At 33.4% G+C, this 25,012-nt stretch overlaps 1 protein-coding gene across 1 annotated transcript in view; it reads right to left on the reverse strand.

Moving 5' to 3' along the window:
• Positions 1-25,012, reverse strand: part of LOC145267969 (uncharacterized) — a 159,960-nt gene that overhangs the window by 73,564 nt on the left and 61,384 nt on the right. The window contains exon 2 of the mRNA XM_080123340.1: positions 4,099-4,161. Within this exon, the coding sequence (XP_079979466.1) occupies positions 4,099-4,132 (34 nt within the window). The 5' untranslated portion in view covers positions 4,133-4,161. The remainder of the gene's footprint in view (positions 1-4,098; positions 4,162-25,012) is intronic.

Below are 25,012 nucleotides of genomic sequence, written 5' to 3' on the forward strand. Positions count from 1 at the left end.
AGTAGCTTGTACAACATAGACGGTGTGGTATTGACAGTCAACCGTGTCATCGTTCCTACAGCACTGCGCTCACAGATTCTGGAGGCTTTGCATGCAGCCCACCAAGGAGTCAGTGTCATGTGCGCCCGGGCAACAGACTCCGTCTATTGGCCAAACATCAGCACTGACATCCAGCGCATCAGGGACCAGTGCGCTAGCTGCCATAGGATTGCAAAGTCGAATGCCATGCAGCCACCATCTGATTTGGTGCCCCCCGAGTATCCTTTCCAGAAGATCGCCTGCAACTATTTTGCACACAACAATCACGATTACGTAGTAGTCGTTGACAGGTACTCCAATTGGCCAATGGTGTTTAGAGCAGAAAATGGTGCAGATGGTCTTGTCAGGCGCCTCAGGGAAGTGTTTGTGACTTTTGGAGTACCTGAAGAGTTAACCTCAGATGGAGGGCCCCAGTTCACAGCTGGAAAGACGCAGGAATTCCTTCGCTCATGGGGTGTACACCACTGTCTTACCTCAGTCGCCAACCCTCACGCCAACTGCAGAGCTGAGATAGGTGTAAAGACTGTCAAGCGCATGCTGATGGACAATACATCTACAAGTGGGTCTATTGATGTAGACAAGTTCCAGCACGCCATGCTCATTTATCGGAACTCAATCGACCCGGAGACTAAGGCATCTCCGGCTCTCATAGTCTTCGGAAGACCTATCCGTGACCCTATCCTCATCCCCATGGGTCGGTACTGCCCTCATCCGACATGGACAGAGACCCTTATCAACAGAGAAAAGGTTCTTGCAAAGCGACACTCCCGAGAACATGAGAAATGGAGGGAACACACTCCATCCTTGCTTCCTCTTCGTATCGGGGATCATGTCTACTTACAGAACCTGATAGGCAATCATCCAAAGTGCTGGGAAAGGACAGGCACCATCGTAGAGGTCAGGCAGTTCCACCAATATGTCGTGAAGATAGATGGCTCTGGGAGACTAACTCTGCGAAACCGCCAGCATCTTCGTAAGTTCACCCCCTTTAAAGCAGCCTCCCATGAAGATATCATTGAGTCCCTCAGCCCCATCATCAGGGATGCGGTCATCCACTCAATTGGATTAGGAAAACCTACCATTAACGTTCCAGCAAGGAACCCTGAATCAGCATCAGGTGAGGAAGATAAGTGCCTTGGCGCGCCCGCAAGCCCTGGCCCATCACCTGAGAGAGCCGTAGACACAGCCACACCGACAGCTGGAGACCCTGCACATACAGCAGAGTCAACACATATTGGTCTTCCCATGCAGAATGTAGACGCCACGCATACAGCCTCTCCACAGCTTCATATACCTGCCATACACACAACCCCCAAGAAGCCTCCGATGGCTTTACGCCGACTGGCATCGCACAATGCCTCCGGTATCGCTGAGACTCAACCAGGCAACAGGTCGCGCAACCGGCGCTCCCAGCACTAGTAAAATTCACTGATACCTGTACAGTGTAAATAGTTGAAACAGATTTTCTTCGCAAAAAACTCGCCGTGGGTGAGGGAGATAGATAGTATTGTACTTGTACCCCTCATATTAATTACTCACACCCCTTTCTATTGTTCCAGAGTGTAACCAGCAGCGCATTCTTTTCCACGTCATTTTCCCAAATTTCATATGAACTTGGGGGGAGCGGGATATCTGTTGGACCAAATGAAGCTGTGGTCATCTTGTAAATATTCTACATAATAATACATATATTGGAATGGGACATACCATTTTGTTAAAGCTTAAGTGGAATCTAGTCATCAGTTAACATCAGAAATTTGGTCGTCGCTACTCATCTTGTGGAAAAGAAAGCAGCGCATTCTTAGGAGCCGGAAGGAATTGGTAACCTGAAGATCGTCGAGTCCCTCCTCTCAAGACTATTAGACCTACTGCTCAGTAGAGGCCTGCACCTTCACTTGCCTACTAGTTCCTTTCCCCTGTCTGCTCATAGGAAGGTGTGTCTACTCATCTACATCTCTCTCTCTTTATATAGATATATATATATATATATATATATATATATATATATATATATATATATATATATATATATATATATATATATATATATGATTATAAAACTCAAATGATCGTGTTATGATGTATGTAACCCACTTTCCGGTTTACGACATCCGGTTGCGCATGCGCGCATGACCTGTGCACTAAAATATTAACGTTATTATTTTAAAATTATTATTTAACATGGGAAGAGCGGAGTTTAAAATAACTTAAACGTAATACAGAAATGAATGATGTAAAAAAACAAAACAGATTGTATTAACAATTATTTGGATAATTTAAAACAATAAAAAAAAAAAAAAGAACGATCGGGACGCTGAAATATTAATGTTATTTCAAAATTATTATTTAACTATGGCAGAGTGGGGTTTAAAATAAGCAAAAAACAAAAGAACAATTGAGACGCTGAAATATTAATATTATTATTTTGAAATTATTATTTAACATGGGAAGAGTGGGGTTTAAAATAACTTAAATGTAATACAGAAATGAACGATGTAAAAAAAAAAAAAAAAAAAAGCAGATATATCAAAATTTGAATATAACTATAATAAGTATTATAGTATCTGTTCAGTGCATATTTACCTATAAGTATGGCCAACCACTTATAATTCAGTAACTGTAAATTTTTTTTTTCAAAAATAATCAATTATAATAAACAGAAGGACTCATAGAAATCTATATATTATTTTTTCATTTTAATATACTTTCATAGAAATGTTTCTGTTATGTCAAAAGAAAAAAAAAAAACCCTATTTTTTTACATCACAAGTGTCACGCTCATACATAAATTCTATAGCTAATATAACATACTGACCCAACGGGTCACGGGTAGTCTAGTATGTATATATATATATTAAACAAAGGACAGTTTTCTGTTCCATGTCAACATACACCGCATCAGATCTCCTCGTTTAAACAATGACACTGAGCAACTGCATACATCATATACAACTATTATCATTTTTGAAAAAGAATTATTAAGATATTTTCTCAGCTTTTAGATTGTGAAGATTATAAGTGTGAGTCACTCTTGAGTGGCTGATGCAAACGCATGTTAATATATCGTTTCCCGTTTCATTGTTTCGCGTATTTATTAAGCAGCTAAACTGTTGAATAGAAATAAGTAAAGTCATTTTGTTACTAGACCACTTTCAACCTGTTAAGCCAGAATTTGTTATATATTATCTCTTCTTTCTCTTCATATACATATTAATTTTTAAAAGGATTTCTTATTCACCTCTGTGAGGATTGGTTTCTGAAATAATTTTTTTTTTTTTTTGTGCGTTTCCTCCATTATATTGTGCTTTTTTTTTTTCATGTTTTTTATTGACAGACTTCCCATGTTAGACTGACAGAGTTATGAAAAGGGCTCAAAATACAAAATATCTTCAGCTGCAAACCTAGGTTGTGACACTGCAATAAAGAATTGCCAATACTTTGTTTTTTTATTCCGATATTATTAAAATAATATGTCCAAAGATTTTCTGTTATATGAAAATTAAGTCTTATCAAATATCACAATTTATTTTTCATCCAAAAAGATGTTTTATATTAAGAAAGTTTAATTTATATATATCATGCCATCATATTTGAAACATAAACAATATTAATGTTAAATTTTAAAATTTAATCAATTAGACTACATAAAATTATAATACAAGCGTTTTATCTGAGGGGTAACTTAAATGCTTTGCCTAAGTTATAACTAGGGCTATGAAAAGAGCATATTCTTTCTATTGTTTTGACTCTCGAGTATATATTATACACAGTTAATCAATTGAGAACCACATTACTCTATCTAAAAAACATATAAGTAACTGATATATACTCAAGAGTTAAAATAATGAAAAGAATATTCTTTCCTCATAGCCCTACTTATAACAAATTTTTCATTTATCGTAGTTATGTTCATTAAAAAAAATAAATAATACCTAAAAATTTACTTAATTTACTAAAAAAAAAAAAAAAAAATGATTTGATCAAGCTCAAATCTCATAAATTAATCTGCTGCTCAGAATTGAATTTAAATTATAACATAAAAAGACATGAAGCACTCACCATATATGCCACGAGATGACCGGTCGGAATCCATAATTCCCTAGACATCAGAAAACAATCATGCTGTGAAAAAAATAAAAATAAGCTGTTAGATTTGTTTTTAAAACATGATTAACATCTTATCAATAATTCAATCTTACTTCAGCAGATATTCTGCTTTTGTCACTTTTAATATCAAAATAAAATGATTAACTTTGAAAACTTTACTTTTCAAACAAACTAGGATCAAAATAATGAAACAATAAAAAAGATAAAAAAAAGATTTGTTTTTAGAGTTTAATGGCCTTTTAACCATTCATCCCATATTAAAAAAGATTTTTTTTTCTTCTAGAGTCAGTTTTTACATTTCATTTTTGTGAAGTTGTTTTAGAGCGTGAAATTTGACTATCCATAATGTGCGAGTGATTTTGTATGATTTTTAGATTTTCATATGCGGTTTTTTTTTTTTGCTTCTTTTCATTTACTTGAACATTTCTATGCAGGTTAATTAATATTTGTTTTCTTTTTTTGGCTGTCATTATTTTGTTAATCAAATTTATAAAATTCACTATGTCTGTCTGTCTCCATATTTTCAAACTATCTCTTCTGAAACTAAAAGTTGCAGAGTAGTGCTAGGGGCCTCAAATGATTGGATTTTTTATAGACCCATTTTTTAGGGGTCTTTAGCCGGTTAAAATAGTTTTTAAGGGGTGAAAAAGAGGTCAAAATTGAAAAAAATCGTTATACATTTTGTACATTCATCTTAGTTTATTTTTAATCAGTTCATATGCGTGTCACGTTGGTACAGTGGTAACGTCACCAGCCTTGAATGCTAAAGTTTTGCTTTCGGTTTTGATTCTAGCTGATCACACCCATATATATTTTTTTACTTTTGAAATCATGACTATGATAATATATACAAAATAAAAAAATAAATAAATAATACAACCTGTACAAATTAAAATATCATGACCAGGCAAGGCCCTTACCAGCAGTACTGAATTAATTTTCTTAAAGATGATTGTACAAATTAGTTTCTTTATGAAATCCTATTATTATTATATTTTTTTTTTTAAATAGGCATCACCACTTATCAAGGCCCAGAGACCACTCAAGGATAAGGGTTAAGAGTGTACAGTAGTCAATTGGTCTATTATTTGTGAAAACAGTGTATTTCCAAATAATGGTTTTTATATTTGTTACTTTGTAACATTTGCTGCATACATGTGCATGTTTTACATTTTATTAATGCTCTATTAGTTCTTCATTGCAATAATAACACTAAGGTTCATTTACTCCTCTAAGTCGATTATATGAGTCACTCTCGAGTGGCTGATGCAAACACATGCTAATACATCGTTTTTCGTTTGATTGCTCATGTTTATTAAGCAGCTAAACTGTTGACTAGAAATTTAAATAAGTCCAAGTTATTTTGTTACAAGACCACTTTCAATCTGTTAAGTCAAAATTTGTTATATATTATCTCTTCTCTCTCTCTCTCTATATATATATATATATATATATATATATATATATATATATATATATATATATATATATATATATATATATATAAGTAAGGTATGTGTGTATATTTATATAAAACGTACAGGGTAATCTCCTAAACTAATGAACACATCATTATGAATTTTAGAATATATATTCTCAGCAACCTGGTGAGTAACATAGGCACATTATATTTTTTTGTAAATTTTAACATTTAGGGGTTGCGTCTACACAAACTCGCGCCTACCCCCCCCCCCAAAAAAAAAACCTATTAAGTTAGATATAAAAAAATTTAATAGAGAAAAGAATTGCTATACATCAAATTTTAAGTTATATTAAGTAATACATATCAAAAAGGATTGGTGTACACATGTGAGCGTCAATAATATGTACATGTGTGATAACATACTAAACTATTGACCTTATCATGAAATAAAAGATATGTATTCTAAGCAATAGGGTGAGTAATATGGGTATTTACTTGTTGTTTTTGTAAATTTACTATTTAGAGTGTTTTTTTTGGGGGGGGGGGGGCATCTGAAACAGTGTCATATCACCCAAAAAAAGAAAAAAAAAAAAAAAAAAAAAATTACAACTAATGCTATATTCATTGCTCAAACCCGTTCTGGGATAGGTTTTCTTCTAGTTAAATATTTAAGTTCTAAATTTAGATTTTGGTTGATAATCATATTTTTTACAAGAAAAAAAGCAACAATTATTAATTGAAAACATTTTTATTTACAATAGTTTTAGAAAGAGACTATAAGAAAGAGAAAACAACCCCACTCCACACCAGAAGATTTCAAAATCCGTTTTCTAGTTTGTCAAGGCAGGAAAGGGTACTCTAAGGCACCTCTCCAGATGTGGCAACAGTACTTCATCTTAGGATGTATTTGACTTTTTATGCAGATAAAGGATTGTATTAGGAGTGAGATACTTTCTGGAATAGTAGAATGATCCAACCATCTTAGCAACAAATTTATGATCTGGAGTGAAAGTCAGTCCGAGGAGTTCATTAAAACAAGGGGCTTCCTCAAGGAAGGAGCCATTTTTGTTTCAACTGAAGAGTTGATTGTGAAAAAAAAAGAAAAGTTTAGGTTTAGACGTATTAAAAGTAACCAGCTCCCTTTTATGCTATTACTAAATTACAATATATACTGTTTGTAAGTGTATCCTTGGTAATTTAGGAGTTTTAGCTTGACAAGCCAACAGGCAGAAAAGAGGAGTCACCAATAACATCAAATGGAAAAGTGACAGTGTTCTATGACAAAGACATACAGATAGGCAGATAAATAAAAAAACAAAAACAAGGCTATCAAGCCAGACATTGTTATATGGAACAAATCAGAAAGAGTCGCACTTATTATTGATGTTATTGTTCCAAATGGCGATGGCTTTAATAGAGCTGAATCGGAAAAGATAACAAAATATCATGGCCTAAAGAATGATTTAAAAATGACATGGTCTTTGAAAGAAATAAGCTGAGCATGTGGGGTCCCTCTCCACAAGTAAAAAAATTACTTTTACCATGACTAATGTTTGTGCAAAAGTAAAAAAAAAAAAAATCCAAGGTGTGATTATTGAGAAAAGTGTGAACGAATGAGTGATTTGGGGGAAATTTTACCCCTATAATGCCCCCTAGGGAGGCAACCAAAGTTATCCTGGAAAATCCATTCCGGCAAAAATTTACTTTCACCATGATAATTGTGCAAAATTTAAAAAAAGATTCAATGAGTGGTTATTGAGAAAAGTGCAAATAAACGAATGAACACACGATTTTGTAGCAATTTTACCCCTATAATGGCCCCTAGGGGGCAATTAGAATTATTCCGGAAAATCCGCTCTGGCAAAAATTTACTTTCATCATGACTAATGTCTATGTAAAATTAAAAAAAAAAAAAAAAAAAATCCAAGGCATGGTTGAGAAAAGTGCGAACAAACAAACGGGAGTGAATTACTAGGTCCAATCCCTCCTTTGTTGAGGGACCAATAAGTATTATACTGGTTGTTGTAGGAGCAATTGGCCTAATGAAATAGAAATCTTCAGAAATACTTAGAAACAATTCTTGGATTGGTTGGTTGTTTTTGCTTTACAACATATCAACCCTTTTCAGGTTATTTAATGCGAAATCCAAAGATTTTGAAGAAAGATTTTTTAATAGAATATATTTGTTGTTTTCAAGTCAGTTTCTATTCAACCCATAGTTGGGACCCTAACAGGTACTACCACTCCGGGTCAGAATGGACCTGGGAGCAATGGCAATTAAAGGGTGGCTCCACACTCCCCAAAGCCCACAAGCTGGGGCCTCACCACTGGATATAGTTTAAGGTCATATCCAGGACCACAATTCTTGGAAGACCAACAAGTTGTAGCAAAATACAGATAACAGCCATAAAAGGGACAACGTTTGTCCTTAAAAGATACTTATTTAAATTTTAATGAAATCAAGTGTTAGCTCCAAGAGGGATTCCCTTGATCTTTGAAAACTAACTGAACTAAAATAAAAGTTTCTTTTATATGATAAAAGTATTTCCTTGTTGAAATAAAAAAAAAAAAACTTTTTATTGTAATGTTATGATAGAAATTTGCAATGTTATTGTTGAAGAAAGTAGGCAGCATGAACGAACACTGTTGTCCAATAAGCAGCAATGGTTTAGATATTTCTATCTCAATCTCCAAATTAGTGCCATTATCAATATATGCCAAGATGAGGTTCTCTTTTTCTCTTCTATTTTTCCAGTAAAACATTACCCGGAAAATATAGTAGCCAATATAAATATATGATATGCCTTATATAAGTGAAGTAAAATTGGAAGCATCCATCAATATGTCATGCGAGGGATTATTGCAGTCTTAGACTAAATTTGTTATGCAGGAAGATCAATAAGTTTATGAAAACATTCTGCCTATTTGACAATAATACCCTCCTCCCTCCCTCCCTCAAAACACAGATGAATCTCACACTTACATCGACATATACAAAAAGCAATTTTTTTTTCACCGGTTATGTTTTAGAATCTTTAATATAAATTTTAAAACTTTTCAAATGATTGAAAGCCAAAGATAATAAAATAATATGTAAATTGGGAGTAAAAAATCTATATAATAATATGCTAAGGCATTTCATGTTTGTATGTATGTTATCACGTTTTCACAGACAATTAAAAACATGAAATAATCAAATCAGTAAAAATGTTGATTGTCACCAAGGTAAAAATTCCGACTTTACCAATTCGAAAATAAAATTGTTCCCAAATCAAATTATGTCATCCCGTCGACTAAAAATGGCATAATTTTAAATAAAAGCATTTCTAAAATGTTACATTTGTCTTACTAATTTGAAGAATATTTAGTTGAAAGTCATTTTTATGATAAGAAGACAACGAATATTTATTGCTTGATAAGAATCAAATTGCTACAACTCCAAATAAAGAAACATATTTGTTTTATTTATTCAAAAAGTATTTAGCTGACATTAACTATTATTTTTATGGAAGAAGGAAGTCTTTTTTCTTATAAATATTATCTTAAAAAGATAATTAGTTTTAAAAGTAAATTATAAAGATTGATGTATGAAGCAGCATGGAATTTTCACGGGGTCTTGCTGAGATATTAATTTTGTTTGGAAAGTTTGGTTGTTCATGATGAGAAATTTGCACAAAGAGAATTCATGATGAAAATTCTGCAGAAACATAATAATAAAAGAAACAAAGTTTAGATATTATTATAAGCAGGAATCATTCCATGATTAAAATATATATATATATATATATATATATATATATATATATATATATATATATATATATATATATCTCGATTAGGTCCTTGCTAATGAAGCCAGGGATTCAAATGTTATTGACTGGTGTTAATCATGACACCCTGCACTGATGATTCCCGAAAGGATGAAACACTAGTGTCTGTAGGTATTTAATTATTATAGTGTAGAGAGAGAAAGAGAGATATTTTTTTTTTTTTTTTTTTTTAAATTTTACCACTTAATAGCTGTAGTACATGGTGTTGCCTGAAAGTGTTTAATTGGTCTCCCGATTTAGTGGAGAGGGACCTATGTTTTCAGTGCTGTCAGTGCAATTGCCAGATAACCGTCCATTAGTTTTTCCTGAAATTTTGCAATAAATTGTATTTCATTAAATAGATGTGCACAGTGAAAAATTTTTTTTTGCAATTATTCCCGTTGCGTCTCCAGGGGCTCAAAAGAGGCCAAAAATAGCCAAAAATGACACATTTTTGCCCCATACTTTTGATCCATCCATTAGATTTTTCTGAAACTTAGCGAAAATGTGGAGTCCATTGTTCTTAATATAAATCCAGTATGGATGATCCTGGCAAAATTCTGGTTTGTGTCCCCAGGGACTTTTAGTGCTAAAAACGCCCTTTTCGTGGCTCTTTTTTCATATTTCTAAACAAATACTTGATATATCAGACTATACAGTGGTTTTACACAGTGGTCAAATATACACGTGTTAAGGACTGAAACTGTACCGCTATCTATTTATACTGGCATTTGGTGTCCACACGGGCTCAAGAGGTAAAAAATGCCCCAAAATTGAAAAAAATGACACTTTTTACCCCATAGCGTTTGATCCATACATTAGATTTTCTTGAAACTTGACCAAAAAGTGGAGACCATTATTCTTAATATAAATTCAGTATGAGCGACCCTGGCAAAATTCTGGTTCGCATCTCTTTGGGACTTTTAGGGCTAAAAAAATACATGCCTTTTTGGAGCTCTTTTTTCATATTACTCAAAAACTTGATATGTCTATATAGTGGTTTTCCATGGTGCTGAATTCAAATATACATGTCTTACGGCGTGAAACTGCACTGTTTGTCCATTTTCACTGGGATTCAGCATTCCCAGAAGCTCAAAAGGGGTCACAAGAGAAGTTTTGCATCGCAGAATTGAAGAAACACGTGTTCCCAATGTTGACGAGTCTGACAGGGGGAAACATGTTGCTTGGAACGACTGAATTGCAATCGTGAGAATTGGTTGGGGGAGTACCCCGAATGCACTGTAATTTCTTAGGATGCCCAAGCACCATGATGGAGTCAAAAAGAGCGAAAAAAATGTAAGTTTAAATGACTTAATTTTTAACTATGACGAAAGTAATATTTGTTTTAGGACTAACTCAACGTTCACACTTCTCATATTCATCATTTCTTCACTATTTTTTGTGGCATCATCTCACATACAGCACCAGAGGGAGACCACGTATGCACGGCTTGTTGTACTTCTATAAATGCTTTCAAGTTTGTTTGTTTTTCAATCCTAAATTTATATATAACTAGTAAAAACTCAACCCTCCTCCATTCCAGAGCAGTACCTAATCTAGCTGTAGCCTTCTTCACAGAAGAAAGAAAAAAAAAAAAAAGAAAAAAAAATAATTTTGACTTCACATTTTAGTAATTTTGAGATAAACAACAAAAAGATGATTGTCATAATATTCCAATATTGAGGAAAATTGATGTAAAAATTTTAATTAAACATGACTGTCACATTTTATTAATTATGAAAATAACAAAAAGGTTCTTTTATGCTGTTTTTTTTTTTTATATGCAAAGTTAAAGGATTTGATTTTGTATAACCATAAAAATGAATTCTCCATTAATTACCAATATAATAAAATAATAAACCAGAAAAAAAAAAAAAAAAATGGAATGTCAATTGGTCAAATAAAACAATTATATATTCCTGAATAATTTTACATGATTACTTTGCATAAAAAGATCTTTCATATTTATTCATTTAGATTAGACTATCAGTGATCAGTTAGGTCAATATCGGTTATACATATTGAATATATAATTTCTTAACATTGGCTGATAAAGCCCCACTCCTAATCATGGTAGGGGCAGTGGTAACGGGTTAATGGCAGGGCTACCAAGCTAACAGATCTCTGATAAAAATCTAAAATGAATCAATATCAAGATCCATTATTCTATCGTCATCTTTAAGAAACAAGGGCATGTCAAATGCAGAACTGCAAATCTATAGAATGAAGACAACATTGTTTCTGTGAATATGCAACCGCCATTCCTTTACGTGTCCTATGCCAACCTTTATCAGATTTTTTATGCAGCCAATGCACCTTGCTGTTTTGGGTGGCAGTCTCTCGCAAATATGATGAATAGTTACCACCAATTAGAACCATACAGACCAGAGAATCCTGACACACAATTGTGGACTGTACAGAAGTCCAATTCGTTCAACAACGGCAGCATCTCTAAAATTGAACCCTTCCTTACTATGGTAAGGGAAGTGGCATCATGGTAGTGTTAGAGGTATCTGGCTAATAGTGAAAATCCAGGAAGAGTCTGGATCAGGATCTGTCGTCGTCTGCATGTGACAAGCAAAAACCTGTCAAACATAAAACTGCAAATCAATGGAGTGAGACACCATTGATTCTACATGTAGCAAACGTTCGCCAACTTCACGTGCAAATGCTGAGCCTTACTGTTGTCGATGATGGGGTAAAAAAAACCTGCAATTCTGCAGGTTGGTGAATAGCTGCAATTATCAAGGAGAACTTCATAAAGACCAGACAATTCTGAGGTGACGATCTTCGTGAGCTCTATGCAGAAGTCTGACTCACTTAACAATAACAACAGCAGTTACAAACGTTGTTGCTTTCAAACAAACATACATGTCCAGTTTTTGGCGGCTCACATTCATCCTTTATAACGTCATCCATTTTCAAATATATAGCGTTCATGACTTCCTGTCACTATGGATTGTCTAATGTCCGCGCCTAAATTCAGTGTGTATTAGTTCTTATTTTTTTTCATTCTCATGGCAATTGTTTGGTGGCCTGGAGGTAGAGGCTTAGCAAATAGAGTCAAAGATGGCTTTGTGGCTGGGTTCGAATCTCCCGTTCAGCAAGAACTGTCATCCTACACTGATGATTGCATAAGCATGAAACACTAGTGTGTGTATGTATAAAAGAAAAATTATTATATATTTCTTTCTTGATACTTACTTGGTGCATGGGAGGTATCAAATAAAACAAGTAAGATGTCTGCCCTTCAAACAAGAATAAAAATGTAGTATTTGTCTTTGGTCAGAATAGGAAAAATCCTTTTTAACTGGAATAATTTTCATTTTTGTCTGATCTATAGTGCCCATTTTGAGGCAGATGGATATCCCCACATTAAATTGATCATAGGTTGCATCCAACACTTGTGGGGAGGTAGTAAATAGGGACAGCATGTATTATATATTATAAGTTATAATATGATCAATTCGTCAGAAAGAAGAGCTCTTTGCCATTTTCCAGCGGATTCTCATTTTAAAATATTAACAGAAGCTGAGAACTATGATGGAGATGATGAAACTTACTTGATATTTGAATATAATTCTTTCTTTGTGGAGAGTGAAAATTTATTAAGATTTTCAAATCTTTACTTTAACCAGAATTTGTATGAATTGTAATTGCAGTATAAAATTGAAAAATGAAGTATCAACAAGTTTCTTTAACAATTTCAACTGCATCATTGGTTGTAGCTACTGACTTTGATTTTGGATGAAACAAAGCTATACATATTTCCAAGTATCAAAAAGGACGAAAAAACAAAACAAAAAAAAAGACTCATTTACTGTCTACAGACTCCTCTACTTTTTTGACACTTCTGACTCAGATTCCTCTTTATGTAATTAAGTGATTATGGTTTACAAGATCTATGTAAAAGTGGGTCAGATCTGTTCTTGACTGTTAAAGAGAATAAAGCACATCCCCTGATGTATTTCAACTTTTCCGGTCTTGTTTCTTGGTTGCTACTATATACTTAGATGACTGGTTATTTAGTAATACCAGGTAGTGTATGTAAAATGTAGTTCTAGTGGTCTTACAAGCCAAGGACCGATATCAATCTGCAAATATAATGGACAGTTCTGAGCTGTTTATTATGATCTGTGCCTTCCAGACAGTGGCCAATGATGACAGCTTGAATTCAGGTGGTTTAGAAATTCAATATTATAATTATAACTTCTTATGCCTTTTTTTTTTTTTTCCTCTTTTGATGTATTACTGCAGGAGCTTAATATTGTATGATATTCTAATTTCAGGTTGGCCAAAGTGAAGTACCGATGATTATGGATGCTGACAAGTGTGCTATTTGTAACAATGAACTGTCCAGTAATGAAGAAACATTTATCGTCAGCCAGAAAGGAATGGATTCCATTAACAGAACTTCTGAACAACGTGGAGAGAAGATCATAATTCAGATTGGTCAACATCTTAACAAAAAATACAGACTGCGTTGTATCAACCCCAAATATATAGAAAAACAGGTCCACCCATGATAAAATGCCATCCTGTGCAATCCACTTTTTGTGTGTGTTTAACTTTAAAGAACAATATTTTGTTTTTTGTTTTTTTGGGGGGGGGCAAAATCTGATTGAAAGAAAAGAGACTGATGTTTCCCATGAAGAAACTATTGAGTTTAAGGACAGAGTATTAAAAGTTTGTGAAATTCCGAAAAAATGATGGCCGAGCATCCACTGTTTAAGGTAGAATTGGTTATGTAGTTGACCTTGTTTCACAAGAAGCACATTATCACAGAACATGTTTTGCAAACTTTGATTCCAATAAAAAACATTCCTAAGGCATTTTCTTCTGCTGATTCTTCTAAGAAATAAAACCTTGGTGGACCAGAGGATTCAGAGAGAAAGCAGGCATTTCTGGAAGTTGCTAATTATTTGCAGCAAAATGACAAGGAGCAACTCAATCTTGTCAAAAAAATGGAGGAAATTTTCGGTGGACACTGGCTTTGAACCATATAGTTTCTCATACATGAAATCTCGATTGCTAGAACATTTCAAAGACAAAATCATTGTGACTGAAATTAATGGGAAACCTAATGTTGTTACATTCTTAAATACAGCAAATAGCAATACCAGACACCATAACGTTCAGCACTGGACAAGGCACACTGCTACTAAATTTGACACTCATAGTCTTTAAATCAATAATAAGTTCATTTCTCCTACCTCCATCAAAATAATACTTTTATAACTGGATTCACAATAAAATTTACTTTAAAATGGTATTTTAATATTTTTGTTGTGATTTGTATATTTGAAGAAATCGCTATTTACAATGAAACATGCCAGCATAGCATGCACGCTGGCGGTAGATCACCTTTTGCAAATAAGTGGTCAGGGTGCGTTCACATAAATACTCAAAGCGGAAGTTGTACCCGTCGACAACATTTCTAGTTGTTTTAGCTAATCAGGGAAAAGAATTGTCTTTACTACGGAATTGTAATACATGTACGTCTTTTCAGCCAAAAGTTAGAATATCTCAAAGTTGATGCTTAGTAGTAAGTACAGATGGAAATTGTGTTCAAATGCTATTTAATAGCGAATATAATAATTTCTTTTATCCTAAGGTTTGAAAAGAATTGGATAAAAACTTTTTATGCACAAATCGATAGAAGTAGTGGCCACTGCATATAAACATGAGAATTGTTGTGTGCCGAGACGCACATGAAAAAAAATCTGTAAACAAAACATTCGTCAACTAACTTATGAACATAAAGTATTTATTTTTTATGATTTAGAAAGGATAAGTTTTTAATTATGGAGAGGAAAAGAATATTTATTTGAAAATAACCAACAATGAACATTTTTTTTTTGTTTTTGATTTTTGAGTCACAAATACAACATCTCAAAGTTAACACTTTGTAGTACAAAGATAAATAAAGACAGAAACTGTTCAAACACTATTTAATAACGAATATATTTTATCCTAAATTTTGAAAAGAATTGGATAAAAACTTATGCACGAATCGAAAGAAGTAGTGACAACCGCATATAAACATGAAAATTTTTGTGCGTTGTGAGGCGCACAAAAAAATCTGTGAACAAGTGTTTGTCAACTAACTTACTAACATAAATTATTCATTTTATTTTTGTTATTATTTAGAAAACATAAGTTTTTAATTATGGAAAGGAAAAGAATATTTTAAAAAAATAAATTCTTTGAAAAAAATAACCGACAATGACCATGCTTTTAAATAAGTTAAAACACACAAACCACTTATCCAGTTAAGTAAAAGAATAACTTTTATTGGGGGTTGTTTTACAATCCACAGAGGTATGAAAAAAATGGCCAAAAAACAAATATATAACAAATAAATGTTGCCAAAGGCAAGTTACTCTTCTACCTACCTCGATAAATTTTTAGTGCTGTAAATGTTTATTCTGTTCAAAAAATAAGTAGTGTCCAGTGTTATATGAGAACAAGAAAAAATGTCCGCAATGTCTCTTGAAGTCTCAACAATGACTTAAAAATAAAAAATTATACAAAGTAGTGGTAGAAACTCCGCCGATAATTGTCACAGTAACTTGAAGCTGTTAAAAGGAAATTTAATTATCCTAATTAGTTTAATGTACTTGAAAACATAATTGGAATCTGTACAAAATTTCCTTTAATTTGATATGCTACAAGCCATATTTTGTTAATAATTTCTTTGAATCGTGTTGTGGTGGCCATTTTGGATTTTTCACAGTGTAATAATGATAAATGATTATGTTACATTAGTGATTTAGCCAGGAAAAACAACATTACACCAATTTTAACATTCGATCAGCCACTTTGGTACAAAACAATGATGATCGTCAAGTCACAGTCTAGTTGCAATCCCCTGAAATCATGTCTTGTGACATGGTGGGTTCATATACAGATGAGCTTACTGGGTTCAATTGGTCATTTGATGACAGGTTATGGATTGCAAGAACTTTTTGAACTTGTGTATGGTGAAAACACAGTCAAGCACGTGACCAGGATTGCTTAGAGAATCAACCATGTGAAGGATGTGATAGGTGACCAGCAAACAGCAAAATTGTGAATTCAATACCTTGATATGATGAAGATCCTGCAATTGTTTATCAAGGCAGAGTGCACTGAAAACTGGGAATTGCATCTTGACGCTATTAGGAAAATGCTGCCAATATTTGTTGCAGCAGGACACATCCTATATGCAAAGTTGGCCTACTTGCACTTGCAGAAAATGGAGGACTGCCGAAAAGCCATCCTGAAGTATACCAGAAATTTTCTGAAGGGTTCCATGTGATCACTACTGGGCTGGCTTGTCGATGGATTTGGTTATTGAGCAGGTGCTTATGAGAAGCATGAAGATGTCTGGAGGTCTTGCTCATGGCAGAGGAATGGACAAAATTCAATGATTGGTTTGGATACTATCACTGCCAGTGTGCGTTGAAATCAAGTTTACAATGCAAGAATTAACAGGCATTCGTTATAGCACTAGTAACCAGCACCAGGAGGTTACTTCAGCAAGAAAAGAGTGAGATGTGAGGAATACATGGAAGCTCATTGCATTTCTCCAGACATATGATTCTTTCATGGAAAATCCATCCTTTCACAGCATTTCAAGTGGAATAACTGGAGACAAAAAGGTGAATGTGGACAGAGCAAACTCAATAGGAGAAGCAATCATAGCTTCAATCGCTGGAGAAATGTCCATGAATACACTTAATTTTAAAAAATAAAAAAAAGAAAAAAAAAGGATCAAGTAATTACACTTGAGTCAAAAATTTTGCTCAGCAAAGATGAAGCAGTTGATCCAAATCTATCACATAATTTTGATTCTAGAAAACATTTAAAATTTAAGGGGTCTTAAGAAAAATTGAATTTCAAAATTTAAGGGGTCTTAAGAAAAATTGAATTTCAAAATTTAAGGGGTCTTAAGAAAAATTGAATTTCAAAATTTAAGGGGTCTTAAGAAAAATTGAGATTCATGAAATCTTGCTTAAGTGGTGTTTAATGACTATATGATCTGTAACCATCAAAATTCAATGTAAATCTGAAATATTTGAATTTTTAAGTGCACTCTAAAAACCAAAATTCATAATTTGTTAATTTAGGAATCAAAAATCTAAATAAGTTTTGTTCTTTCTGAAATGGATTAATAAATTCTAAAAGAAAAAAAAAAACAAGAAAAAAAAAAACAAAAAACAATTCCATTCTATTCCAATATATAAAAAAAAGAAAACTGTCTTTTTTGAAAGAAAACCTTTTTTGTAGAAAAGGTTGCAGGGGCACTGCATGATAACCAACTGAAAAATTAAGTTCTGCTTAAATTCCTGACTAAACATTCCAAGTTGTAATTACAAATTTTCCAAAATTTAATTGTTTTATTTTTCTGATAATAATAATCAACCAGTTTTATAGATGGCATTAAAACAACTGAATTTATTTGACAAGTACAGCACACACTGTTGATGGTAGTAATTAGCCGTCTCCATATCAATATCACCCACTTAATACTGAGCAGGCTCAATGTCACTTCACTTTGGTGATCAAACAAGAACAAGTGTGTCAATGTGATTATGCTTTATTTCATCAGAGCTAAATTTAATATGTTTAGTTTAGGAACAAAACGTTTTTCTAATATCTGTAAACCGAAAGAATTTCACTTAAATTTCAAAAGAGACTTTTTCTTTTATTTTCTGTTTCTTCTGGTCCCATGTTTTCCCTTTCTATCCTCATATTTTACCTCCTGGTTAAATTGTAATTGACAAGTTATTGTTAAGTTCAAAAAGAAAAATGGAATGATTGAGAAAAAATACATTTTTATTGTCAGGAGGCGCACAGTTATCAGAATTATAAAGACTGAATACAGCAATTTAGAAATTAAACCATTTTAAAAATTTGTTGTCAATATTGGAAAAATGGTTGGATCACTCTACCACTTCAGGAGATATCTCACTGCCGATTCAGTTCTCTACCTGTGTGTCCTTGAATGGAGTACTGTTGCCACATCTGGGCAGAAGCTGCTCACAGTACCCTATTCTGTCTTCACAGAGTTGAAATCCGGCTTTGAAACCTAGTAGGTGATGCCCTTTTCTTTTCCCTGCAACCTCTTTCCCACAGAAGAAATGTTGCAAGCCTGTCTTTGTTCTATCGTTATTTTCATGGCAAGTGCTCATCTGAGCTTCAATTTATGGTTCTCCTTTGCCTAACTTTCACAAAAAGCACTCATCTAGCTACAATCACTAGCAATAATTTCCCCTACTATCTATTTGTGTCTAAATATAAGCGCAAATTCCATGAACAAAGCTTCTTCCCTAGCACTGTCGACCTATGGAACTCTAGTGCACTAGTTTGCTTTCCAGCTGACTACAATATGATTATCTTCAAGTTCAATGTAAACAAGTTCTTATTGAACTGGCCCCTTAAACAATCAAATTATACCCAATTTCCACCTCTAACAATTACTTCACTGTTATCCTGGTGACCGCCATACACTCATTAACCCTTATCCTTGAGTGACCTTCAGGCCTTGATAAGTGGTGATTCCTCTGGAAAAAAAATTGTTTGATCGTTTTTTTACAATGTTAGCAAAAAATAAGACATAAGATGGAATGATATCATCATTATCAAAATGGAAGAGACATTCTATTGATAGACGGCATTAAAACAACTGAATTTAGTTGGCTAGTAGTCCTGGTGGTAATCCTAAAAGAGGTTGATTGCAAAAGAACACATTGCACCATAAGGAACAATCTAAAATATTATTCACAAAGACAACAAACCTTATGCGATGAGTAGAAGTTGTTTCATGCCAGTCAAAGTAAAGGAAAATTTGACCGAAAAGTCTTCTAAACAAATTGTAAAAATTTCATAATCACATGGCTCACTTACAGGATGGAAGGATAAATTTGTCGCCCTAAAGAAAACAACACTACAGCTTTATTTTAAAACTTTTATTGATAGGATCAATTCAGGTAACTTGATTATGTAGTAGAGCTGACATCTATTCAATGTAGCCGCCTTCACCCTCAATCACCACCTTGATAGGGATCCGGAACTGGGAGCATACCATTTCCACAAGCGTCAGTGGGAGCTCGGCAAATACTCAACGGATGGCAATGATCAGGCTGGCTTTGGTGTTGTGGGAGGTCATGCTGGTGATGTCCTCAACATATGACCAAACAAAGTAGTCCCGTGGGGTCATGTCGGGGGAGGAGGGGGAGCAGTGAGAGAATGGTACAAAGTCGTATCATTCCTTCTGGAGCCAAGCCTGGATCTCTTTTGACTTGTGGGCTAGCACAGAGTCCTGTTGTCACACCCAGGGTCTATCAGCAGCCACTTGATTACACCAAGGGATCACCACACTCTTCAGTACATCCAGGTACACTTTGGTGTTTTGACTTTCAGGCTGACTTCAAAGATGTGAAATGGCATGATATGGCCCTCACTTGAAAATACACCAAAGACCATAACTGTGGCTGGAAACTTTGTTGAGCTGTGTCCTCAAATGTTGAACTGTCCGGATTTGCATTTTGAGGGTGCTGACAATAGCCCTGTTGTCATAACTTGGATCGGTAGAGAGCAGGAGTTGTACAGTGACGCATCTTTGATCTTGCTCATTGAACATTGTGTTACTTTCAGACATGATACTCTTGGGATTTATACACAAGTGGCCAACTAGCAGATGGTCTGCAACAAAAAAAGAAAGTCGGTTTTCATTAAACAGAAATGGAATCATGTCGGCTTTGCTAGAGCGACAATTTTATCGTTCCACTCTGTACATCTTATTCCCCAGATATCAAACCATTATGTATGGAGCTTAGTTGGGAAAAATAGTGACTATCCTCATAACACTAAATAATCCCTGATCCTAGCATGTATGCTGCGATGCCTCCGTTCATTCTAAGGAAACAATGGATACCCCCTATAAGGGTAGCTGTACATGTAATTGTGAAGCAAGGGTTGCGCAAGCCCAACAACACCTCTCCTGAATCGGTACTCGAGTCCAGTGGCAAGAACTGCTAGATGACTAGAAACAATGCCAAGAGGAGTGGAAAGCAGATAAGCACCTAGAATTCCTAAATAGTCACCCATTTTAGTACTGACAAGGCTCAATGTCACTTAACTTCAGTAATCTAATGGGAACTGGTGTGTCAATGTGAATTATGCTGTATTCATGTATGCTATACCTCACATAAAAGTCATTATTAAAGTTTACAGAGATTTTATTCTTTTTTTGATTGTATTTGCACCTCAAACTAGGCATGGTGCCACTTTGATGTCGGGAGCTACTATCTGGGACATAATTTGCAGATATACTATGTAGGGAGTTTCACAGCAAGATATTTGTTTACATTACACTTGAACATTTGTATGTCAGTACAGTAAGGGAAGCATGAATCCGAAAGGGAATTCCAAAGTCCAGCAGTTCTAAGAAAGAAACTATTAGAGTAGAAGGCTTTCTGGCATCTGGTGATCTCTACTGTGTAGGGGTGGGATTTTGCTGCTTATCGGGTTTATCGGAGGTATTTACACTGAGGGGCTACAAGGGCTTGTAGTTCGTTGGAGCATCTATGATTAAAATACTTGTAAAACAGGCAGAGGGAGGAAACATTTCGTCAGTGAGAAAGAGACTGAATAAAATTGCAAAATAATATTTTTCTTCAAAAACGTTTTTCATTAAAAAGACGTTAATATCTGCTTCAAGGGGGGTGATTTTTGTGTACATATAAATCTGTTCTTCAATATATTATGCATCCTATAAATATGTGTGTGATGTGCTAATCAGTTACCTGGATTTACAGTTGATGACAGAATTTAGCAATAAAATGATACAATACTGTTGTGTCAAAGAATCTAAAAAGAATCTAAAAATAAACACGTTTGATAGATTATTTTAAGATGTTAGAACAGCTAAATAATGTCTAATGTTACAAGTGTTTATCTGTCACATGCAAAAGCGACACTTGAAGCATATCTAATTTGACAAAAGGATAAATTAGTGTCTTGCCTGGTTTATAATGTCACTGTTGCACAACCACAAGTTGAAGAGATTGTCACGTAGTAATAAAAGTTTAACATTTGTAGTCAAGTCTAAGATTTGAACAAAGTGTGTTGCTGTTTCAAAGCAGATAATAAATTATTTACTGAGTTTTTAAAAAGGAAGTGGTGAGAAGCTAGAAAACAGGGAAGAATATAACTGACTTTCTGGTGGGGTGGTTGAGGGGTTAAGTATTCTATAATAGAGAGAGAGACTGAGAAAAAAAAAAAAGAAGGGAATGCTGACATTTGGAGAAGTCAGAGGAAGTAGTGATTTATTAAACACAAACAAATGGCCTGGATTTCAAGGAGAGAAAATGTACTTTGTATTATTTGAATCATTCAGACTACTTTTCTCATCTCGGTTGTTATCTTATTCACAACTTTTTAACTGATGTAACCTCTGACCTTATTCAGGTGCTTCTTTCTGAAGTTGAAAACTTTCTATTCAAACTGGAGTTTTTATGTCATACTCAGGAACCTATACAGAGTTGAATCCTTTATTTTATCCACAGGAATTATTGTCCACACTGATATACGGCTTAATGGTAAATAATGTTGATTAAAAATTTTTTTTTCCTTCATCTTTTGTAAAGAAATCAAGTGTAGGATCTGTTCTGATCTGACACTTAGTCTATTCTACCGTCGGTCTGTAAAAGAGAAGCCCTTCTTAACTGAGGCAATTTTTATTTTTACACCAATCCAGAGTGCCCCTTTAAAGAGAGCTGGATTTTCCCCTACATTAAAAACCGACTTTTGTCCCCATGAGAAGACAAGTAAATATGAACAATCAGTTCAGTGACACTTTATTGAGGTTGATGGTTAAATTCTTACTACAGACAATAACTACACTTCTACAAAGTCATGGCTGATTGAACGAGAATAATCTAGCCCCGTAAATTTCAGTTCGAAATTCTGTATAGGTTCCATATTTCAACTAGAATATTTCAGAGTTTGAAAAGATCAGTATTGTTGTGGCATTCATGTAAGTCGGATTCAACTGGCTTCCTTCAAATAGGTAAGTCTCTAGGGAATATAAAATTCAAAATCCTCAGTCAAATGTGCATGCAACTCAGCCAACATTTTTTTTAACAATGTTAGTTTTTGCAATTTTATGGCAGAAAAGTGTTGTTCTTCTCTTACATACAACATCTGGTATTCCCAAATAGTCACCCATCTGGTACTGACCAGATTCAATGTTGCTTAACTAATGAGAACCAATATGTCAATTAAACTATATAATTTACAAAAGGTACATCTGTACAAGAGATTGGAGATTACATCAATTGAAAGTTATGAAAATAACAACCAAGATGAGAATAATAGTTTGAATAATAAAAAAAATAAATAAAAAATATCGATTTTATTTTTTTTAATTCTTAAAGAAAATGTATTTAGTCTGCAATCTTTTGTTTTTGTTATACATAAAATGATAAGAAAAAGAAATACTTTTTAATTAATCAACAGATTGTACTGTCTGATATTCCAAGCATTGTTGCTCTCCAAGAGAAATGGAATTCCATTAATTTCAATTAAAAAATATTAAATTGACTAAATGTGTTACTTCTACACATGTGCAAATATACATTTATACCTTTAACAACGTTATTTTTCTGAGTTTTTATAAGCGTATGGATTTAGCTCAGATGTTAACAAATAATGCTGGAGAGCTACATGTTTCGATTTTGATTCTAACTGATGGCACCCAAGTCAATTGTTTTAAGTTTTGAAATCACAACTGCATATTGGGTACAATATAATAATCAATAGAGTATTGGCTCTATAATAAATATGAAGTCTGCATGAATTAAAATAATATATTTAAGTGTATTTTATGATTAGGCAATGACGGGTGGCCTGCTAGTTAATTGATAAAATAATCTAAAAATAAAATAAAAATCAGATGAATAAAATAAAAAGAAAAACAATCACAATCTAATTAAGAAAATGATAACGTTTCCTGTTTTTGTTTTCTTTTTTAAATTAACGGTACAAAGTTTTGTCATTTTAAATTAACGGTACAAAGTTTTGTCATTTTTAATTAACGGTACAAAGTTGTTTTTTTTTATTAACGGTACAAAGTTTTGTCATTTTTTAATTAACGGTACAAAGTTTTGTTTTTTTAATTAACGGTACAAAGTTTTGTTTTTTTAATTAACGGTACAAAGTTTGTTTTTTGTTAAATTAATGTTGCAAATTTTTTTATAGACTGTTTAAATGACAAACGATCAATGAAATAAATTTCATCAAAAGCTACATTTTAAATGTTTACAGTTTTTATCTAAGAAAGTAACATTTTTCCTCCCACTCACCTCGGAAGATGTCAAACATTAAATTTGTTTATTTTGAAAAGTCATTTTTTTTTAACATAAAATTGTATGCAGCCAAACCTTGGGAAAATCGAGGTACATCCCAGAGATGCATAGAGTTTTACTGCAGTCTTTTAGATGTGTGTACTTTACGAGCAATTGCATCTAATCGTGAGATGATAATTGTAATTTATTGCAAACATATTCTTAGAACACTGATGATGAAAATCCTATAAACTTTTGACACGACTTCAATTTCCTTCAAGTACTAAAATTTTCAGAATTTCAAATAGAAAAGAAAAATGATATGCGTTTTCAAATTCCAAAGAATACATAGAAATGGGTTGGGTTAGAAATAGTGATAGCTTCAATAAAGAGCAGAGAAAACGAAAGAGAATCAAATGTAAAATGGACACAGTGGCATAAAAAGTGTGTATGGGAAGGGGATCAATCTTATTACAAACAGCTAGGTCAGAAATTCGGCCAGGAGAAAGGAGAGGGAAACCAATAAAAGGAAGACACAAATACAGATACACAAATACAAACAAAAGAAAGAACATTTTTTTAACTATAAATATTATGCTATGCAAAATCAAAACTATATTTTAAAAGATTTTTCAACATCATAAATTTATATGGTTTTGGTATTTGGAAAAATAATGTATAAATTATCGATAGTTGTAACTCTATATCATGATATAGGATATATATAGATATAAGAATCAAAGTGTTAATAGTCAGCTAATGTGCTTCCAAACTTCCAGTGTGTCTGTTACCGGAAGCGGTGACAAGGAAAATCAGTTCCTTTGCTTTTTTTTTTTCTCCCACTTATATCTCCCCTGTACATGAACTCTCTTCTTATTACGTTTTTCTGATGATTTTTTTTTTTTTTTTTTTTTTTAAATAATTATTGAAAAGCTTCTTTCGGTCTTATTTTAATTAAGAATTATTGAAATTGGTTTTAGCTTTTTAAAGAATTATAAATAACACTTTAATTTCATAAACATATATTTCTTAGAAGATTTTCAATAAAATAACTTTTGTTTAATTCTGTTATTAAACGTGCGAATAAAAACTAATTTTGTTTTCATCTGATTAATTTTGTTCATTTTTATTGTATATTTTTCAGTAATGTCTTTTTCTTATATTTTATTTAAATAAATCGCTTCATACTAGAACAATAAAAGTGCTTCCTGTAGCAGACACACCGGAAGTGTGGAAGTATGTTAGCTGACTATTACCATGAAAGTAAGAAAGAATTGCAAGTAACAAGTTGCATTATTTCA

This window comes from Euprymna scolopes, chromosome 4, assembly GCF_053919585.1.
Source record: "Euprymna scolopes isolate OS-2025 chromosome 4, ASM5391958v1, whole genome shotgun sequence".
Classification (NCBI taxonomy): Eukaryota; Metazoa; Mollusca; class Cephalopoda; order Sepiida; family Sepiolidae; genus Euprymna; species Euprymna scolopes.